Source organism: Pristis pectinata, chromosome 6 (genome assembly GCF_009764475.1).
Source record: "Pristis pectinata isolate sPriPec2 chromosome 6, sPriPec2.1.pri, whole genome shotgun sequence".
Classification (NCBI taxonomy): Eukaryota; Metazoa; Chordata; class Chondrichthyes; order Rhinopristiformes; family Pristidae; genus Pristis; species Pristis pectinata.
Window position 1 is genome coordinate 54,629,020 of NC_067410.1, and position 20,286 is coordinate 54,649,305.

The 20,286-nt window shown below is 44.2% G+C and overlaps 1 protein-coding gene across 1 annotated transcript in view; it reads right to left on the reverse strand.

Annotated features, from left to right (window-relative positions):
- The window catches only part of ky (kyphoscoliosis peptidase), a 48,048-nt gene that overhangs the window by 2,467 nt on the left and 25,295 nt on the right, over positions 1-20,286 (reverse strand). The window contains exons 5-6 of the mRNA XM_052017695.1: positions 14,690-14,878; positions 5,505-5,695 (exon numbers count right to left, since the gene is read on the reverse strand). Coding sequence (XP_051873655.1) covers positions 5,505-5,695; positions 14,690-14,878 — 380 coding nt within the window. The remainder of the gene's footprint in view (positions 1-5,504; positions 5,696-14,689; positions 14,879-20,286) is intronic.

The following is a 20,286-nucleotide window of genomic DNA, read 5'->3' on the forward strand; positions in this document are numbered from 1 at the left end:
GATATACAGTACAGAAGCAGGCCCGTTGGTCCAACTGGTCCTTGTCACCCAAGATGTCTGTCCAAGTCAGTTCCACTTGCCTGCATTTGGCCCATATCCCTCTAAATCTTTCCTATCCATGTACCTGTCCAATTGTCTTTTAAATGTTGTTATGTTACCTGCCTCTTCAACTTCCTCTGGCAGCTCGTTCCATATACACTTCACCAGGTGAAGAAGTTGCCCCCCAGATTCTTATTGAATCTTTCCCTTCTTACATTAAACCCATGCCCTCTAGTTCTTGATTCCCTTTCTGTGAGAAAAAGCCAGCATGCATTCATTCTATCTATTCTCCTCATGATTTTATAAATCTCTCTAAATTCTTCCCTCATTCTCAAACACTCCAAGGAATAAAGTCCTAACCTGCCCAACCTCTCCGTATAACTCAGGCCCTTGAGTCCTGGTGACATTCTCATAAATCTTCTTTGCACTCTTTCCAGTTTGATATCTTTCCAATAACAGGGTGACAGAAACTGTACACAATATTCCAGGTACAACCTCACCAACATCATGTTCAACTGCAAGATAACATCCCAACTTCTATACTCAATGTCCTGACATGAAACATACCATGGCAGTGTTATGAAGAACTCCCCTCTCCCCCCACTCCCCCACTCCCCTGTGTCCTGTGTAATATTTTTTTTCCTCCATTAACATCACTTTGATATTCTGGTCATTTATTTCACTTCTGCTTCTGCATAAATTGGCAGCTGTGTTTCCTACGTTATAACAGTAACAAATCCCTTAAAGGCTTTGGGACATCATTCCGTTGGGAAAGGTGCTCTAGAAGGGCAGTCTTTTTCCGTTCTCAGATTGTCATTCAGTGTGGTGTACAGGTGGGGAGTGTTTACATAGCTTGTGGGCTCGTTTTTCCTGAAAACTGGCACTGAAATAGCAGCATAACTTAACGTTTCTCCCTGAGCTTCCTTAATCTTCTCTGTTAAGTCTGCAAAACTTTCACTGAAATCTTGTGCACCCTCAGCCCCTCCTTGCAAACCACAGAAAAATGTCTTGAATTTGTCTATTGTAAACAGGCTAAAACATGATGCTCAAATTTTTGGTGCAACGGAATTTGGATTTGTGCTTCTGATGAATTTTTTGAATTGCTTGTACAGATGTAATATGTAATATTTGTGCCTTCGAAGGAATCTTCCCCGAAGAAAGTGCTGCGTTAAACGGTGGGAAGCCTCCACTGTTACTTTTGCTTAAAAACACCATTCCTGAAGTGTGAATGGAGAAAGGACTTCCAACCAAACAGAAGCTGAAATGTGAGGATCTAGTACAGAAAGTCATACACTGCTTGTCTGAGGAAATAGATGAGCTTCCGCACAACTGCTTTGACTGGTCCAGGTTCAAAGACTCAGCAGCCAACCTAGATGAGAACGTTACAACTGACACGGATGTTATCAGCAAGTGTGTAGAGGACTGTGTACCAAAAAGAGGTCAATCTGGGTGTTCCCAAACCGGAAACCATGGATGAACCAGGATATCCACTCCTTGCTGAAGTCCAGGTCTGCACTGTTCAAATCAGGTAACCCTGACCTATGTAAGAAATTGAGATACGACCTCCGAAAAGCTATCAGGGATGCCAAGAGACAATATGAGTCCAAAATTGAGTCCCAGAACAGCTGTCACTTGTGGCAGGGCTGACATGCTATAACGGGCTATAAAACGAAGTCGGGCAGCATCACCGACAACAGAGCATCGCTTCCCGATGAGCTTAATGCATTGAATGCACGTCTTCAACAGAAGGGGATTGGAACGTCACCACCCACCCTGTCAGCACCTAAATCCACATTCGCAATTGTGGACATAAGATCAGCCTTTCAGAGAGTGAACCCACAGAAAGCAACTGGCCCGGATGACGTCCCTGGCCTTGTCCTTAGATCCTGAGCAGATCAGCTAGCAGGGGTACCTGCAGACATACTTAACCTCCCCCTACCTCAATGTGAGGTTCTCACCTGCTTTAAGAAGATCTCTATCATCCTTGTACCTAAGAAAAACAAGGTAACCTGCCTTAATGACTACCGTCCACTGGCTCTGACATCCACCGTCCTGAAGTGCTTTGAGAGGCTGGTCATGGCATGCGTCAACTCCAGCCTCTCAGACAACCTCGAGCCACTGCAATTTGCCTACCACGGAAACAGGTCTATGGCAGATGCCTTCTCTCTGGCTCTACACTCATCTCTGGAGTATCTGGACAGTAAATACACCTATGTTAGACTATTGTTTATTGACTACAGCTCCGCCTTCAGTACTATAATTCCAAGCAAACTCATCACCAAACTTTGAGACCTGGGTCTCAACACCTCCCTCTGCAACTGAATCCTTAACTTCCTGACCAACAGACCGCAATCAGTGAAGATAAGCAGCAACACCTCCGCATGATTATTCTCAACACTGGCGTCCCACAAGGCTGCGTCCTCAGCCCTCTACTCTACTCCCTATACATTCACGTCTGCATGGCCAGATTCTGCTCTAACTCCATCTACAAGTTTGCAGATGATACCACCATAATGGGCTGTATCTGAAATAATGATGAGTTGGAGTACAGGAAGGAGATAGAGAACCTAGTGACATGGTGTCATGATGACAACCTTTCCCTCAATGTTCGCCAAACAAAGAGCTGGTCATTGAATTCAGGAAAGTGGGGGGTGGGGGGGGGGAGGTGGTGCACACACTTCTGTTTACGTCAACAGTTCTGTAGTCGAGAGGGTTGAAAGCTTTAAGTTCCTTGGAGTAAACATCACCAATAGCCTGTCCTGGTCCAACAATGTAGACACCACAGCCATGAAAAGCTCACCAGCACTTCTTCTTCCTTATTGGCATGTCCCCTTTGACCCTCACCAATCAAGTTTCTAGGAGTGAACATCACCAATAGCCTGTCCTGGTCCAATAACGTTGACACAATGGCCAAGAAAGCTCACCAGCACCTCTATTTCCTCAGGAGGCTCAAGAATTTTGGCATGTCCCCTTTGACCCTCACCAATTTTTATCATTGCACCAGAGAAAGCATCCTATCCCAATGCATCACAGCTTGGTATTACAACTGCTCTGTCTGAGACAGCAAGAAACTGCAGAGAGTTGTGGACACAGCCCAGCACATCATGGAAACCAGCCTCCCCTCCATGGACTCTGTCTATACTACTCGCTGCCTTGGTAAAGCAGCCAGCATAATCAAAGATAATAATATAATAATAATATTTATTTATTAATCACATGTACATTGAAACACTCCCACCCACCCCAGACATTATCCCTTCTCGCCCCTCCCATCGGGCAGAAGATATAAAAGCCTGAAAGCACGTACCACCAAGCTCAAGGACAGCTTCTATCCCGCTGTTAAAAGACGATTGAATGGTTCCTTGTTATGATAAGATGGACTCTTGACCTCACAGTCTACCTTGTTGTGACCTTGCACCTTACTGTCTACCTGCACTGCACTTTCTCTGTAGCTGTGATCACTTTATTCTACACTCCGTTATTGTTTTACCTTGTACTACCTCAATGCACTGTTGTAATGAATTGATCTGCATGAATGGTATGCAAGACAAGTTTTCACTGTACCTCGGTGCATGTGACAATAATAAACCTATTTCCCATGTGTTTATAAATGCCATCGATGTTCTATAAGGGCTGTTTTATTCGCAGCTCTTTATCAGCTGGAGAGGGGATTAATAACCAAATATTTTAAAAAGTAATCTCTAACCAGAATATTCTTTCACTGACCCATCTACAAGGCCCATCCCAGAAGAGACAGGTCCTAGGTATCTACCTATCTAATCTTTTGGGTAGCTACTGATTCACACAGTTTCTTCATCCTATATTTCTTTGATTTTCTCTCTTTCTGTCCCCTCCCCCCTTTCTTTCTACCTGTTCCATATCTCTCATACTCACAAGTTCACTCTCTTGCTCTCACATGAACAATGTACAGTCTCTCTGTGCCTCTGCTTCTCTGTCCGTGTCTCCCTGTCCCTGTTTCTAGGTGTCCCTCTGTCTCCACTTCTTTGTATCTTTGTGACCCTGCATCTCTGTGCCTTTGTGCCCCTGTGTCTCTGTCTCGCTGACTCTATGTCCCTGCATCCCTGTCTCCATGGCCCCAGTCTCTGTGTTACTGTGTCTTATGGAGTCATAGAGTCATAGTTATACAGCACAGTAAACAGGCCCTTCGGCCCAACTCATCCATGCCGACCAAGTTGCCTTTGTGAGCTAGTCCTATTTGCCCACATTGGCTCATATCCCTCTAAACCTTTCCTATACATGTATCTGTCCAAACGTCTTTTGAATTATGTATTTGTACCTGCCTCTACTACTTCTTCTGACAGCTTGTTCCACTTACCCACCATCCTCAGTGAAAACCTTGCCCCTCACCTTGTTTTTAAATCTTTCCCCTCTCACCTTAAACCTGTGTCCTCTAGTTTTAGACTTCCCAACCCTGGGAAAGGAGACCATTTTAAAGGACAGGTGTTTTTACACAGAGAATGGTGGGTGCCTGGAACAGGCTGCCACTGGTAGTGGTAGAAGCAGATACAATAGTGGAGTTTAAGAGGCTGTTAGACAGACACATGAATATCCAAGGAATGGAGGGATATGGATCATGTACAGGCAAAAGAGATTTAGTTTAATTCGGCATCATATTTGGTGCAGACATTGTGGGCCGAAGGGCCTGTTCCTGTGCTGTACTGTTCTGTGTTCTACAACACTCTCCAGGGCCCTGCCATTCACTCTGTATATCCTGCCCTGGTTTAACTTCCCATTATGCATCACTTAACACTTGTCTGAGTTAAATTGCGTCGACCATTCCTTTGCCCACTTTCCCAGTTGATCTAGATCCTGTTGTAACCTTAGACAACTTTCTTTCCTGTCCACCACACCACCAATGTTGGTGCCATCCACAAACTTACTGACCGTGTTAACATTGTCATCCAAATTATTAACATATATGACAAATGACAGTGGACCCAGCACCGTGCTCTGCAGCACAGGTCATACGCTTCCAGTCTGAAAAACAACCGTCCACGACCACCCTCTTTCCCCTTTCACCAAGCCAATTCTGTATCCAACTGGCTAGTCCACCCTGGATCCAATGTGACCCAACCTTCTGGATGAGCCTACCATGTGGGACCTTGTCAAAAGCCTTACTAAAGTCCGTGTAGACAACGTCTACTGTCCCACCCTCATCAATCCTCTTGGTCACCTCTTCAAAAACTCAATCAGTTTGTGAGTCACAATTTCCCACACACAAAATCATGCTGTCTATCCCTGATCAGTCCTCGCCTTTCCAAACGCAGATAGATCCTGTCTCTCAGAACCGCCTCCAGTAACTTACCCGTCTCTGTGTCTCTGGCTCTTTCTTTTGCACTCTCTTGGTCTCTCTCCCTTTCTCATTCACCTTTACTCTACAATGATTTCTTGTTCAAACTAACCAACATGGAGAACTTTAAAATGATCATATTGTCTCACTGTACCTGTGGATATCACCTGCACATCTGGGTGGATGTATGTCAGACCCATATTAAAAAATTCACCAGTTCTGAACACCATATTTTCAAATATCTTGAGGGAAATCCTTGGAGAAATCAGCTGCCACTTTTCTTCCATGGGGAAATGATTATTGATGAAAAGTGATGGATGTGTGAAGAAATAAAATTCAACGTACCTGTAAAAGAAAGGCAGGGTGTCTTTGTATGATGTGAATTAAATCCCTGAGAAGCTGGCAAAATGGCACCAGTTCATTTTGCAGTGTGGTTGGTTTAGAATGTCTGTGTGAGCTTCCCCAGTCAATTCTGTTGACAAGAGAGACTGCAGATGCCAGAAATCTGGAGCAACACTCAAAATGCTGGAGGAACTCAGTGGGTCAAGCAGCATCTATGGAGGGAAATGTCAACTGTCCGTTTCCCTCCATAGATGCTGCCTGACCCACTGAGTTCCTTCAGCATTTTGTCTGTTTCTCTAGTCAATTCTGTCTCCAGTACAAATGAGACCACATCCTCTATTAATAAACACTTCACCTTCATCATTGTGGAAGGAAAACAAAATTCTCCAGCACAATTATAAAAACTGAAAATGCGGGAAATACTCAACAGGTCAGGTCAATTCTGATGAAGGGTCTCGGAACTGAAATATTACCTGTTTCTCATCCCACAGATGCTGCCTGACCTGCTGAGTGCTTCCATTTCTGTTTTTGATTTGTTCTGTTTCAATTTCTGCTTTTGATTTTTATTCTGGTATAATTCATAGGCTCAGATGCCAATACAATGCGATGTTTCCTTGCATGGTTGGGCCTGGGTAAGGAAGCATCCTGCTGCTCCTGTTAATACTATCCCTCGGCTGGTGAATCATCACCCCCTCCATGTTGAACAACACTTGGAAGAAGCAGTGAAAGTAGTAGGGACACTGAGTGGGTACCTCCTTAGGGTGGGGGCTGTAATCATATAAACTTACATTGTGGAATGAGACCCTTAGCCACCCCCAGCCTAAAACAAATTATCCAGCATACCTGTGCTCATCCGCGATTATGTTACATATGACCAGGGCATTCCTTGCAGTGGTGAGCTCCACACACCCGAATCCCATATTCTGCCCCACTTGTGAAATGTTTCTTCCTCACACACCAAATACTCAATCATACTCCCACATTTAAGTAATTGATGTGCAACACATAAAGTAAAAGGCTGACCCCTCCAGTAAACACTCATCCACCCTTTGTTGGATCCAACCTGGCATTACCCTTCAATCTTAAAGTTGTTTATTCGTTGAAAACCTGCAGATGCTGGAAGTCTGAACTCAGAAAATGCTGGTGAAGGCTGTCAACTTGAAATATTAACTTTGCTTCTCAGTTCACTCACCTGTTGAGAGTTTCCAGCATTTTGGAGTTTATTTTTTTAATCAGTTTATGTTAAAATCCATGCGTCTGTGTCAAATGCACTCCCCTTATCAACCGTTGTTATATCCCCCAAAATTCATTCAAGTTAATCAAACATGACCTTCTCTTAACAAGCCCATTTTAACTGTCCCTAATCCCTGGTTAATCTGTGCCTTTCCACTGATGATTAGTACTGTCCCTCAGAACCTTTGCACAGCAGTGATGTTAGGCTGACTGGTCTGTAGTTCCTCAATCAAACCCTTTCTCCCTTTTTATACTAAGTACCAGATGAGCCACCTTCCAGTACATCGGCAGTCAGAAAACATTTCAAAACACAGGCCAACGCCTCCACGGCCTCCGACCTCTTAACAGCCTGGAATATTTTCAATCCTCCTTTTATTCCCTCTCTTGCTTTGTATAACTCTTTCACCAATTCACTCACCTCTTCACTCAGCAGCATTGGAGGCAGTCCATACTTTGTGAAGACAGATGCTCTGTCTCTGCTGACTTCTTGATTTTTGTCAAGCCCTGCTCTTCCTTGTCTTTCATGTATTTCTATATCATGAGTTTACTTGCAAATGTGTTTCTCACTGCTTCTTTTTCCTTCCCTTATTTCCTTTTCATTTCCTTCTTGACCTTCATCTATGCATCTCAGCTTTCTGTAGCACTGAGCTCTTCGATATCTCACATAAATTCCTTAGTTTTGCCTTACACTAAAGTAGAACTATTCTGCAAACTAGGGACTAAAGGCTAACAAGTCCCTCGGACCTGCTGGCCTGAATCCTGTGGTCTTATAAGATGTGGCTGCAGAGATAGTAGTTGCGTTGGTTGTGGAAACTTTATCAGGGCTTGACAAGCTGGATACAGGGAGGATGTTTCTCCTGGCCAGGGGTAGTCTAAGATCAGGGTCACACTGTCAGAAGGGGACTGAGATAAGGAGAAAATTCTTCATCCAGAGGATAGTTAATCATTGGAATTCGTTACCTAGGAGGGTTGTGGAGGCTCAGAAACTGAATTTGTTCATGATTTCCAAATCTCCGCGGGTTTGGGGTCAGGAAAATGATACTGAGGTAAAAGATCAGCCATGACCTTGTTGAATGGTGGAGCAGGTCCAATTTCTTATGTTCTTGGTTCTTAATCAAGATCCCAGTAAATTGGAAAATGCAAGGGAGTACTTGAAGGGAGTGAGAAAGTAGGAAAATACAGGTCAGGGAAATGAAAACCTGTCATTAGCAAAATGCTGGAGTCCATTACTAAGGAAGCAGTAAGAGGACATTTGGAAAATTGGAAGGCCGTCAATCAGCATTAACTTTACAAGAGGGAAACTGAGTTCGACAAACTGGCTGAGAGAGGCTGGACTGGGAGCAAGAGACAGGGTAAAAAGGTAAAGGGGTAATTGGCAATATTGGTTCAAGAAACAATCTTGGCTGTAAGGATGGTTATGAATAAGCATCATCAAATGAGGCTGTGTGGGATGAACTACAGAACAAAAGAGGGACAATCTCCTCATTGGGAATGTACTGTAGATTTCCCAATCGCCTGAGGAAACTAGATCGGCAAATCTAAAGGCAAATTTCTGACAAGTGCATAAATACGAAGATGGAATTGTGGGAATTTCAATTATTCTAAAGACTAACTGCGATAATCTGTGAGAAAGGTATTAAAGGCACAGAATTCCTAAACTGTATCCAGGAGAATGTTTTTATGCAATATGTAGCAGGCCCAACAAAAGCTGTGGAGGGGGTGGTCAATTCTGTATTTATTTTCAGGGAATGAAGCTGGACAGATGGAAGGAGTATCACTGCAGAGCACTTTTGTTGCAGTGATCATAATACACTCAGATCTAGCATCGTTATGGAAGAGGACAAAGATAAAATAGAAGTAAAGATTCTAAACAGCCATAAAATCAATTTTTCTAGATGGAGAAGAGATTTAACTAAATTGGATTGGAAACAGCAATTTGAAGATACATTAGTCTCGGAGCAATGATAGGGGAGTCTAAAACTAAATCTGAAGAGCACAGGTTTAAGGTAAGAGGGGGAAGATTTAAAGGTGACATGTGGGGAAGGTTTTTCACACAGAGGGTGGTGGGTATATGGAACGAGCTGCCAGAGGAAGCTGTGGAGGTGGGTACAATTATGATGACTAAAAGACATTTGGACAGGAAAGGTTTAGAGGGACATGCGCCAAACACAAGCAAATGGGACTAGCTCAGATAGACATCTTGGTCGGCATGGGCCACTTGGGCCGAAGGGCCTGTTTCCATCCCTTATGACTCTATGACTCAATGGGGGTCATTCAGAAGCAGATACTAGGGGTTCAGTGTAAACATTTCCACGTGTTCAAGCAGCAGCAAGTAAGAGGTAGAGAGATGTCAATAACCAGAGAGAATGCAAGAGAGTTAAAGACAGGAGGATTGGACATGGTGTCGAGAAGCTGAGTCCAGCAGATCAGCAGAAATGGGACAAAATGGTGGCTCAGACACAGACAGGTTATGCAGGCAGCCTGCTGGTGTACAGTCAAGAACACAAGTTAGTCACTGTGCACATGCACCGGATGGAAATTTTGATGACTGCAGGTAATATTCTGGGAGAGTAGGATCATATTGGAATTCTGTAAGCACTGAATATTGCCATGAGAGGGCACAAGAAGCTCTCTATGGACAGAGACAGGCTCTGAGACCTGCTGCAGCTCACTGATGTGGGAGCTCCACAGAAAGTGAAGGATGTTCGGTTCACTGAAGTAAGGAGGAAACCGGAGGATCATTTCAATCCACAGCCAGGTGAACCAGCAAACAAAGGCACGTGGAATATCAGAGCAAGAGGGACCACAGCAACTACATGGTGTCACTGAGGGATCCATCCAGACCTTGAACCTTTGGTGAATTCTTAAACCATGCAGTGCGGAATAAGTTTTACTATATCATAAAAAAAAACTATATTCAGTCCCAAATAATGAAGTACACAAAACCTTAGATCTTACAGAACACAAACAAGTCCTTTGGCTCACTGGGCCCACACTGACCATCAGGCACCCACTTACACTAATCCTACGCTAATCTTATTTTGTTCTTCCCATATTCCAATCCTACCACTCAGCTACACAGTAGGGACAATTTACAGCAGCTAATTAACCCACCAACCAGCACACTTTGGGGTGTGGGAGGAAGCTGGAGCACCCAGAGAAAACCCATGTGGTTGCAGGGAGAAGGTGCAAACTCCACACTGACAGCACCCAAGGTCAGGATTGAACCCAGGTTTCTGGAGCTGTGTGGCAGTGGCTCTAACAGCTGCACCACTGTGTTGCTTTTATGTTTGACCTGGATTGCCAATATGTAATCTGGATAGAAATGGCAATGGAAAATGCTGAGAAATTTCTGCCAAGGACAAGGCCGCACATGAGTGCAAGTGGAACGAATTCTTTCTGCGAAGGCAATGGCCACCATTCACCACATGTCTATTCTGTGAAGAGGCAAAGCATTTAGAGCATAGAACAGGACCAGCATAGGAACAGGATCTTTGACCCACCATGTCTGTGCCGAACACAATGCCAAATTAAACTAAATCCTTTCTGCCTGCATATCCCTCCATTTCCTGCATATTCATGTGTCTATCTAAAAGCCTCTTAAATGCCACTATTGTATCTGCCTCCACCACTCCCCCTGGCAGCCTATTCCAGGCAGTTACCTCTCTCTCTGTAAAATACTTGCCCCATGCACTTTCTTAAACATTCTCCCTCTCACCTTAAACGCACGTCCTCTAGTATTGGACATTTATACCTTGGTAAGTAGATTCTGACTGTCTACCCTGTCAATGCCTCTCATAATTTTGTAAACTTCAGTTCTCCCTTCGGCCTCTGACACTCCAGAGAAAACAACCCAAGTCTGTCCAACCTCTCCTTATAGCACATGCCCTCTAATCCAGGCAACAGCCTGGTAAACCTCCTCTGTACCCTTTTCAAAGCTTCCACATCCTTCCTGTAATGGGGTGACCAGAACTGCACCCAGTACTCCTAGTGTGGCCTAACCAAAGTTTTACATATCTGCAACATGACTTCCTGACTCTATTACTCATTGTCCCGACCAAGAAAGGCAAGCAAACCATATGCCTTCTTTATCACCCTATCTACTTGTATGGCCGCTTTCAGGGAGATATGGATGGACTCCAAGATCCCTCTCTACATCAATGTTGTTAAGAGTCCTGCCATAACTGTATACTTTCCCCTTACATTTGACCTCCAAAAGTAAAACACCCGACACTTGCCCGGATTAAACTGCATCTTCCATTTCTCCACCCTTATCTGTAACTGATCTGTATCCTGATGAATCCTTTGACAACCTTCTTCACTGTCCATAACTTTACCAATTTTTGTCCATCTGTAAACTTATTAACCCACCCATCTATATTTTTATCCAAGTTATTCCTATATATCACAAACAGCAGAGGTCCCAGTATGGATCCCTGTGGAACACCACAAGTCACAGACCTCCAGCCAGAATAACACCCTTCCACAACTACCCTGTCTCCTAAATCCAAACTGCCAAGTCATCGCAGATCCCATCCATGAGCCTACCATGGGGGACCTTGTCAAACACCTAACTAAAATCCATGTACAGCTCTCCCTTCATCAATCACCTTCATCACCTCCTTGAAAAACTCAATCAAGTTAGTAAGACAGGAGACATGACCTGCCTCACACAAAGTCACATTGACTGTCACTAATTAGGCCATGGTTCTCCAAATGCTCATAAATCCTATTCCGAAGAATCCTCTTCCATAGCTTCCCTATCACTGATGTGAGACTCACTGGTCTATAGTTTCCAGGATTATACCTATTTCCTTCTTGAACAATGAAATAACATTAACTACTTGCCAGTCCTCCAGGATCTCACCTGTGGTTAGAGAAGACACAAAGATCTTGGTCAAGGCCCCAGTAATCTCATCTCTTGCCTCTCTCAATAGCCTGGGGTATTTCTCATCAGGCCCTGGGGACTTTTCCACCTTGACATTCTTCAAGAGACCCAACACTACCTCTTTCTTTATCTCAAAATGCCCTATACATTAGCATGCCTCACACTGATCTCGCTATCCTCCATGTGCTGTCTGTTGATGAATACCAACATAAAGTACTTGTTTAGTACCTTACCCACACTCTCTGACTCCAAGCATAAATTCCCTCCTTTATCCTTGAGTAGCTCTACCATCTCCCTAGTTATTCTCTTGTTTTTAATGTAAGCATAAAATGCCTTGGGTTTCTCTTTAATCAACTTGCCTTGGCCCCTTTTGGCCTTCCTCATCCCCTGCTTGAGCTCTTGCCTGCTGTCTCTATATTCCTCAAGGGCCCTGTCTGATTTTAGCTTCCTTTCTTTTTCAATCTTTTTATTAGTTTTCAAATTAATGCAGGTTAATATATAACATCGATGTTTGTACATGTAATCCAAAGAGATCTGGATAACAATCATGGCACAGATAATCATAAAGAACAATAAGATATAAAAAAATCTGTAGATCCAACGACCTCTTAGTAAATGAATATAACATAAAAGAAAGGAAATAAAAAGATTTATTATGTAAATTAAAAAAAAGAAAGAGAAAAAAAACCTAAATCAATAAGAAAAATTATAAACAATATAAACTAAACTAAACAGAAAAATTTAAAAAAAAACAAACAAAAAAAGAAAAAAAAGACTGGACTGAAATTTCTCAGTAGAAACAGAGCAATATTATATCGTCAACTCCGTTCCTCTAAGTTGGAAAGTTATTGAAAGGGGATCTACATCATGTGAAAATATTGAATAAATGGACTCCAAATATCTTCAAATTTAAGCGAAGAATCAACAGTACCACTCCTAATTTTTTCCAAGTTTAAACATGATATAGTTTGAAGATTTTAGCTTCCTAAACCTGGCATCTGCTTCCTTTCTCTTTTTAACTAAATTCACAATCTCTCTCGTCATCCAAGGTTCCCAATCCATGACTGTGATAATTTTATACGTACCTCTATCAGGTCACCTCTCAGCTTCCTCTGCTCAAGGGAAAGCAAGCCCAGCCTATCTAATTTCTCCCATAACTGAAGTTCTCCAATCCAGGCAACAGCTGAGTGAATCTCCTCTGCACTCTCTCCAGCACAACCACGCCCATAGACATTATTACTGTCAAAGATTAGTTGTATCTAACTACATAGCTTGACTGACCCAAGACATCAGCTCAGCTAGAGCGATGTGTTTAGTGATACTGTGAAACCGTGATCGTAGACTCCAGTACACAAATATGTACAATGCCACCTTCACCTTAGGATTCACCCAGATTCCGAACGTGTTTGTGTCCAGCTTGGAGGAAAGACGAGGTAAACAGCAAGTGAAGCAAAATCAAAAGCACAGTTCAAATACTAACACCTGGTCAGTAAGGGGCAAAGAGAAGCAGTTCAGACAGTACGAGAACATGGGAGCAGTGAGCCCACTGAACAAGCACGACACACAGAAGTGGGATGCTGGTGAAGTGGAATGAGTCTGCAGGATGTGTATATTGGAGGAAAGGTCGGAAGTCCCCACACTGAGCCAGCGAGGGACACTCCAGGACATGCTGGAGGAAAGTGTCATGATAAATTTATTCAAGCAGTGGGTGTAGAACAAGCTACAGAGGAGGAAATACAGGTCAGTCATGAACTGAGCCACGTGTCGGTCACGCATTCTTCAGATGAAGAAACAATTATAATGCCAGAGACCCAAACACGGTTAGGGAGGTGTTAGTGTCTGAAAAAGCTAGTTAATAGACTCAATCCGTAAATGTCATGCAGATAGATAGAGCTCAGAGACTCACAGTGTCATGGAGCACAGAAACAGACCCTTCAGCCCACCATGTCCATGCCCACCATCAAGTACCCATCTAAACCAACCCCATTTACCAGGGGTTGGTCTGAAGCCTCCTATTCCCTGGATATTCAAGTGCTTGTCCAGATACTTTTAAAATGTTTTGACAGTATCTGCCTTCATCACCTTCTTGGGCAGTGTGTCCACGTACCAAACACCATGGGAAATAAAGTTTCCTCTGTTTCCCTCTGACACACCTACTCCTCACATTAAATCTATACTCTCTGGTTTCCAATGTTTCTGTTATGTGGAAGTTTCTCACTATCCACACAATCTTGGCACCTCATCATTTTGAAAACCACTGTATCTACCTCTAGGTGGGACATGGTCTCAAAGAGAGAGTAGTGCAGTATATTTGTATGTAAACATGTACTGACTCAAGTGTCTGATAAGATGATGTAATTGCAGTGGTATCAGCACATGTTCTGGATACAGTTAGTCTTCAGTAGAGAAACTATACACATTCTGAGGCTCCCTGTGTCTCCTGGAATGAATGAACTCCTCATGAGATTTTCAGTTGGTGCACACAGTACACACAAACCACCCAGTACACACAGAACACCCAGTACACACAGACCTCCCAGCACACACAGACCTCCCAGTACATATAGACCTCCCATGCACACAGACCACTCAATACACACAGACCTCCCAGTACACACAGACCTCCTATGCACAAAGACCACCCAGCACACACAGACCACCTAGCACACACAGACCTCCCAGTGCAGAGGGACCACCTCCCAGTACACAGACCTCCCAGTAAACACAGACCTCCCAGTACACACAGACCTCCTAGTATACCCCAGGAAAAGAAGGGAAACTACAATCCCATGGCCCTAAAAGTAAAAATATGTAGGTGTTGTGTTATTTTGTTCCTTCTGTCGATGTGGAACAGATAAAGTAGGAACGTGACTTACTTGCGGGTAAACTTGGTGCAGGTCTCGTTAACGTGACCCGCTCCCCACGTACTGTCCAGGAGATGCCACTTCCCTTCCAGAAACACGGCATTCCATGCATGGTCCGAATCTCCTTTGAACTTCTTCCCAACATCGTAATTATAGCCTTTGGAGTATCCTGAGATTTCAGTACACTCCACAGCTGCAAAACTAATTTGTGGTGGTTAATGCACATTTGATCAGCAACCACTTCCAGTTACAACTTTGATAAACTCATCTGATATAAGCTGCTATCTCTTCCAGACGTTAATGGCCAAAAATAGTGTGTGCGGAGTAAGGGTGAAGGAGCATAAGATCAGTCACCCAAAAGAGGGCAGGTGGTGTTGGGGCTGTGTGAGGACAGGGGGTGGGGCTGGTGGGGTTAGAATGAATATGCCACATAGGTCCTTAAACATCAGAAACTGTTCACTGCAACTTGATCTCAAAGCACCAAACAGAAAGCAGCGGAGGACAGCTTGAAAATGTGATTGGTCTTCTAGATGAAATGCAAACAAAGAATTGTTTAATGGACACAGTCTCCATTTGTTTAATGGAGAGTGGTCCCTGCTGGAAGTAGAAAGGGAAGATGTGACTGCTGGTGGGATCACATTGTAGCTGGTGGAAGGGTCGAAGGATGATGTGCTGGATGCAGAGTCGGGTGGAGTGAGGATCAAGGAAACTCTATCTTTGTTCTGTCTGGGGGATGGGGTGAGGGCAGAAGTGCAGGAAATGGAGAAGATGTGGGTGAGGACTCCATCAACCACAGTGGGAGGAAGCCACGTTTCCTAAAAAAGGACATCTTGGATATCCTGGAGTGGAAAGCCTCATCTTGAGAATAGCATTGTTTTATATTCTTCTCTTGGTCTGGCTTTCTGTTTGTAGCAATGCACAAAACAGATTGCCTACTTCCCTCTCTCACAGGACAAGCTGGGTCAGAACCAGAGGCAACAGGAGCCAGCTGGGGAGGACAGTGTCTTCATGGCCAAGCCCCATGGAATAGTAAACGCTGGCCATTATCGGTCCCTCACTGCTGAGGACATGACCAGCAACCAAACACAATGACCGTAACCTCGAGGATGATCCTCCTCCTCATCCATCTCAAGCTACAATCTCTTCTACAGCCAAGAGCAAAGAACACAAGAAAACCAGAGCACAACTAGGCCACTCGGCCCCTCAAATCTGCCCCACCATTCACTGTCATCATGGCTGATCTGCCCTAGGCTTCATCTCCTCTTCTGTGCCAGTGTTCCACAGTTGTAAATAACCGGATCTTTTAAAAATTTATCTACCTCTACTTTAAATACCCCCAATGACCTAAACTTCATAACTCCAGAGATTCACTATTCTCTGTGAGAAAAAGTTTCTATACACTTCAGGTTTAAATGATTGGTTTCTAATCTTGAAAACATGTCCTCTCATTGGAAACTCTCCCACTAACAAAAATATCTTGACATCTACCCTGTCAAGCCCAGAATCTTACGTTTCAAAAAGGTGACCTCTCATTCTTCAAAACTCCAATGAATACTGATCCAAAGGGAGTCTTACAATGAGGGAAGATGATTCTGCAGCATGCAATTGAGAATGTGGTCATGTTTATGTGTCTGTGTCAGTCTGTGTCAGTGACAGGGTGAAATGGAACCCAGATCAGGTACAGGGATTTGTCCCTACTTGTCCCTAAATACAATGTCCCTTCAAATGATCAGAGGGACTGCCATGGATTTGTAAAGGATAATTAATGCCGAGAAACCTGATTGAAACTTTGGGTGAGGTTGTACAGACAGAATATTGCCCCAAATTCCACTAGGAGTGTCAAAGGTTCAACATGGAACTGCTGGCACTTCTCAGCATGTCTAGTAAGTTTCGAGGCTGAAGTCCTGGATTTCCCGCAGCGGCTCCACAAACCATTTCCCAGTCGTGTCCTGGGATGGGAGCTGTCTGGGAAATCTGCCCTCAGATCCTGGCCAGAGTCCACGAGCCCACTCATCAGAGAGCTGACTGTGAGGTGTGTCACAGAAAGGGGAAGTTGTATTCACAAAATTAGTCACACTTTGCTTCATATTTTTAATTTTTAAGTGTTTTTAGTTGATTTTAAAAAAGTCAATATTTTAATTATTTTGCAAGTGATTTATTTAATTCTTGTGGTTTTTTTAAGCATTTCTGAAAGTCAGAAACAAAAAAGTCTTGGCAGCTTTGACAGCTGACAACCTTCAGGACAGGGTTTTACTGGTTGCCAGTGGCCTTTATGGGTGCAGTTTGTTCTGGCCTATTCATGTCATTCCATTACATCATTTGAGGCCTTCTCATTGGATAAGAGAAAAGATCTGGCTAATGATTTATACAGGCTGCTGGAAGGCATTTGGTGCAAGACACTCACGGCTCAAGTTGAAGGTTAGGGGACTGAAGAAGTTATTGAGCTGGTTATGAGGGAGATAATGGGTAGGCTTCCACACTTTCTGAATGTAACTGGTGCTTTCCTGCAAGGATTTATTTTGGAGCTGTGATTATTCACTTACATGATTTAGAAGATTGGTCAGAGAGCCTCCTATCCAAGTTTGTAGATGACACAGAGACAGCTCTGTAAGCACTGCAGCTGGACACAGCAATTAAAAATTAACAGATTATTGTGGGAAATGGAATTCAATTTTTGGCAAATGGTGGCGGGGGGGGGGGGGCGCGGGGAGGTCACCCACTACGTATCTAAAGAATAGGGCAGAGCACTTTGTAAATGGTGAAATGCTAGAAGCAGCAGACTTGGTGGGATGGGATGGGATGGGATGGGGTGGGATGGTTTGGGATGGAATGGGGTGGGGTGGGGTAGGGTATTGGGTCCATGGTCCCAGATCAGTAAAATATCATGAACACAAAAGGTCATCCCAAAAGCTGACAGCCTACTGCTCCTTCGATGTGAAGGAGGAGTGTACATGGGATAGGCCGGGACTATTTTACCCAGAGTGTAGGAAGTTGAGGGATACTTTATGGAGATACATAAAATCACGAGGGCATAAATAAGGTGGATGGTCACGGTCTTTTCCACAGGGTAGGGGAGTCTAAAACTAGAGGGCATAGGTTTAAAGTGAGAGGGGAAAGATTTAAAAGGGACCTGAGGTGAAACTTTTTCCACACAGAGGTGTGGTGGGTATGTGGAATGACCTGCCAGAGGAGGGAGTAGAGGTGGGTACAATAATAGCATTCAAAGGACATTTGGACAGGTACATGGATAGGAAAGGTCTACAGGGATATGGGCCAAATGTGGGCAAATGGGACTAGCTTAGATAGGCATCTTGTTCGGCATTGATGAGTTGGGTCAACGAGCCTGTATCCATGCTATATAACTCTATGATGTCATGACTCATATGCCCCCACTACAGTACCAGTAGGCCCAGCCCAGTCCACCATCCATCAGGTGGGCCATCCTGACATTGGAATGTCTATACTGTTCTCTACTATTGGAATGGGGGGGGGGCATAGAACAGGAGTGGCCAGGAGTGGAACAGGAGGTAGAACAGGAATGGCCAGGCAGCAGGGGCTCCTGCAAGGACATCTGATACCATCCTGAGCAAGGCCAGGAAATTCATGCTTCATGGAGCTACTGCCCTCCCATTCTATTGGACAAGAGATGGCTGGCCTGTGTACAGCCCACAAGTCCCACCAATCAGTGTGCCAGTCTGACATGGCATCTGTTGATGCTTTGGCTACTATTGTACAAGGGAGATTAGACTGATAGGATTAATGACCCTGTGGGGCAGAAGTCTGAGCTTCCTCTACGCTCGAAACTGAATGATTTCTGCAATGTGACAATGGAACTGAGCTGGAGTTGTGCTGGAGTCCAGAAGAGTGCTGACGTAATGCGAATGGAAGGGATGGATTGCAAGCTCAAGCTCCTTTGCCTGGCAAGTTCCCCATTGTGCAAATCCATTGGTCTTCTGTTGTAGCCAGACCATCAAGGCGCTTAGTGGGTACATGTATCTTGGCTGTGCTTTAAGTCCAACTGTTAAAGGTCACCTGTGCCACCAATATCAACACTTGCAATTTCTTCTTTGAAGTGTCCTTTAATCTATGGCTGTGTCGGTATCTCAACTGCTGGCTAGCAAGAGCTGTGGTCAAACCAAAGTCAACTGGCAACAAGGGTAAAAACACTCTAGTGGTTGGAATCATACTTTGCACGAACAAAGGTGGTTGTGGTTGTCAGATGTCAATCACCCCAGCCCAAGGACATCACTGTTCCTCAGGTCAGTGTCTGAAGCTCAACCATCTTCAGCAGCTTCATCGCTGATCTTCCTTCCATCTGTAGGACATAAAGGAATTAAAATCTGCAAAACATCTAACTGGAATGAGTCAAGGACAGTGGAAATAGACAAACCAAATGTCTTTGTTCTTGACATGTGGCAGAAGGAATGGAAGCTGCCATTTTGTGAACTGTTTAGTGAACTGGTTCTTGGTCAGGGAGAACAAAGAAAGTGACATGAGGCACAAATCTGGTGGAATAAAGTAATACTGCCTGTAGCCTTAGGCCAGATTCAACGAGAAGCTGACACAGGCTACTCAGATAAGCCTAAGCCAATGAAATCGAAACACAACAGTTCGATCTGATAAGAGAGAGGATAAGAATGGAGGGTTTTGGGTGTAGAAGCAGCGAAAACACTGGAGGCTAATCATCGCAGAAGTGGATGACCCCACGTCGGAACTGTCGAGATTACGTCAGGATCAAGAGGAACCCCTGACCAGCATGAATTCCTATTCCCGGGTATTACCTTTCCTATTCTTTGACTGTTCAGGGAGGGTCAGAGAAACCTAGTGGGTGTGCGCACAGATAGTTTTGTACGACTTGCATGTTTGTTTTTAACTGAACCAATAAAGATAATTGTCACTTAATACAGGAGTGAATACCTGCAACACATCATGAGGTGGGAAATGGGGATGTTTGTTGATGATTTCACAATATAAAATTCCATTAAAAACTCCTCAGCACATGAAGCATCCGGCCTGAGTAAGGACCCGGACCCACTGCAGTTAGCTGACTGCCATAACAGATGCAATCTCACTGAGTCTCCACTCTGCTTTGGAGCACCTAGACAACTGGAAGACATATGCCAGTCTGCTATTTATCGATAGCAGCTTGGTATTCAACACCATCATCCCCTCAGTACTTAGGCCAGCCTTCAAAACCTGGGCTTCTGTATGTCCCTCTGCACCTGGATCTTCAACTTCCCTATCGGGAGACCACAGTCAGTGAGGATCGGTAATAATATCTCCTCTTCGCTGACAATCAACACAGGCGCACCTCAAGGATGCATGCTTAGCCCACTGCTCTACTCTCTCTACACTCATGTCTGTGTGGCTGGGCACAGCTCAAATGCCATCTATAAATTTGTCAATGACACGGCTATTGTTGGTAGAATCTCAGATGGTGATGAGGTGGCATACAGGAGTGAGATAGATTGACTGGTTGAGTGGTGTCACACCAACAACCTCACACAAAGTCAGCAAGACCAAGGAATTGATTGTGGACTCATTAAGGGGTCAGCGTTGGAAAGGGTGAGCAGCTTCAAGTTCCTGGACGTCATCATCTTGGAGGATCT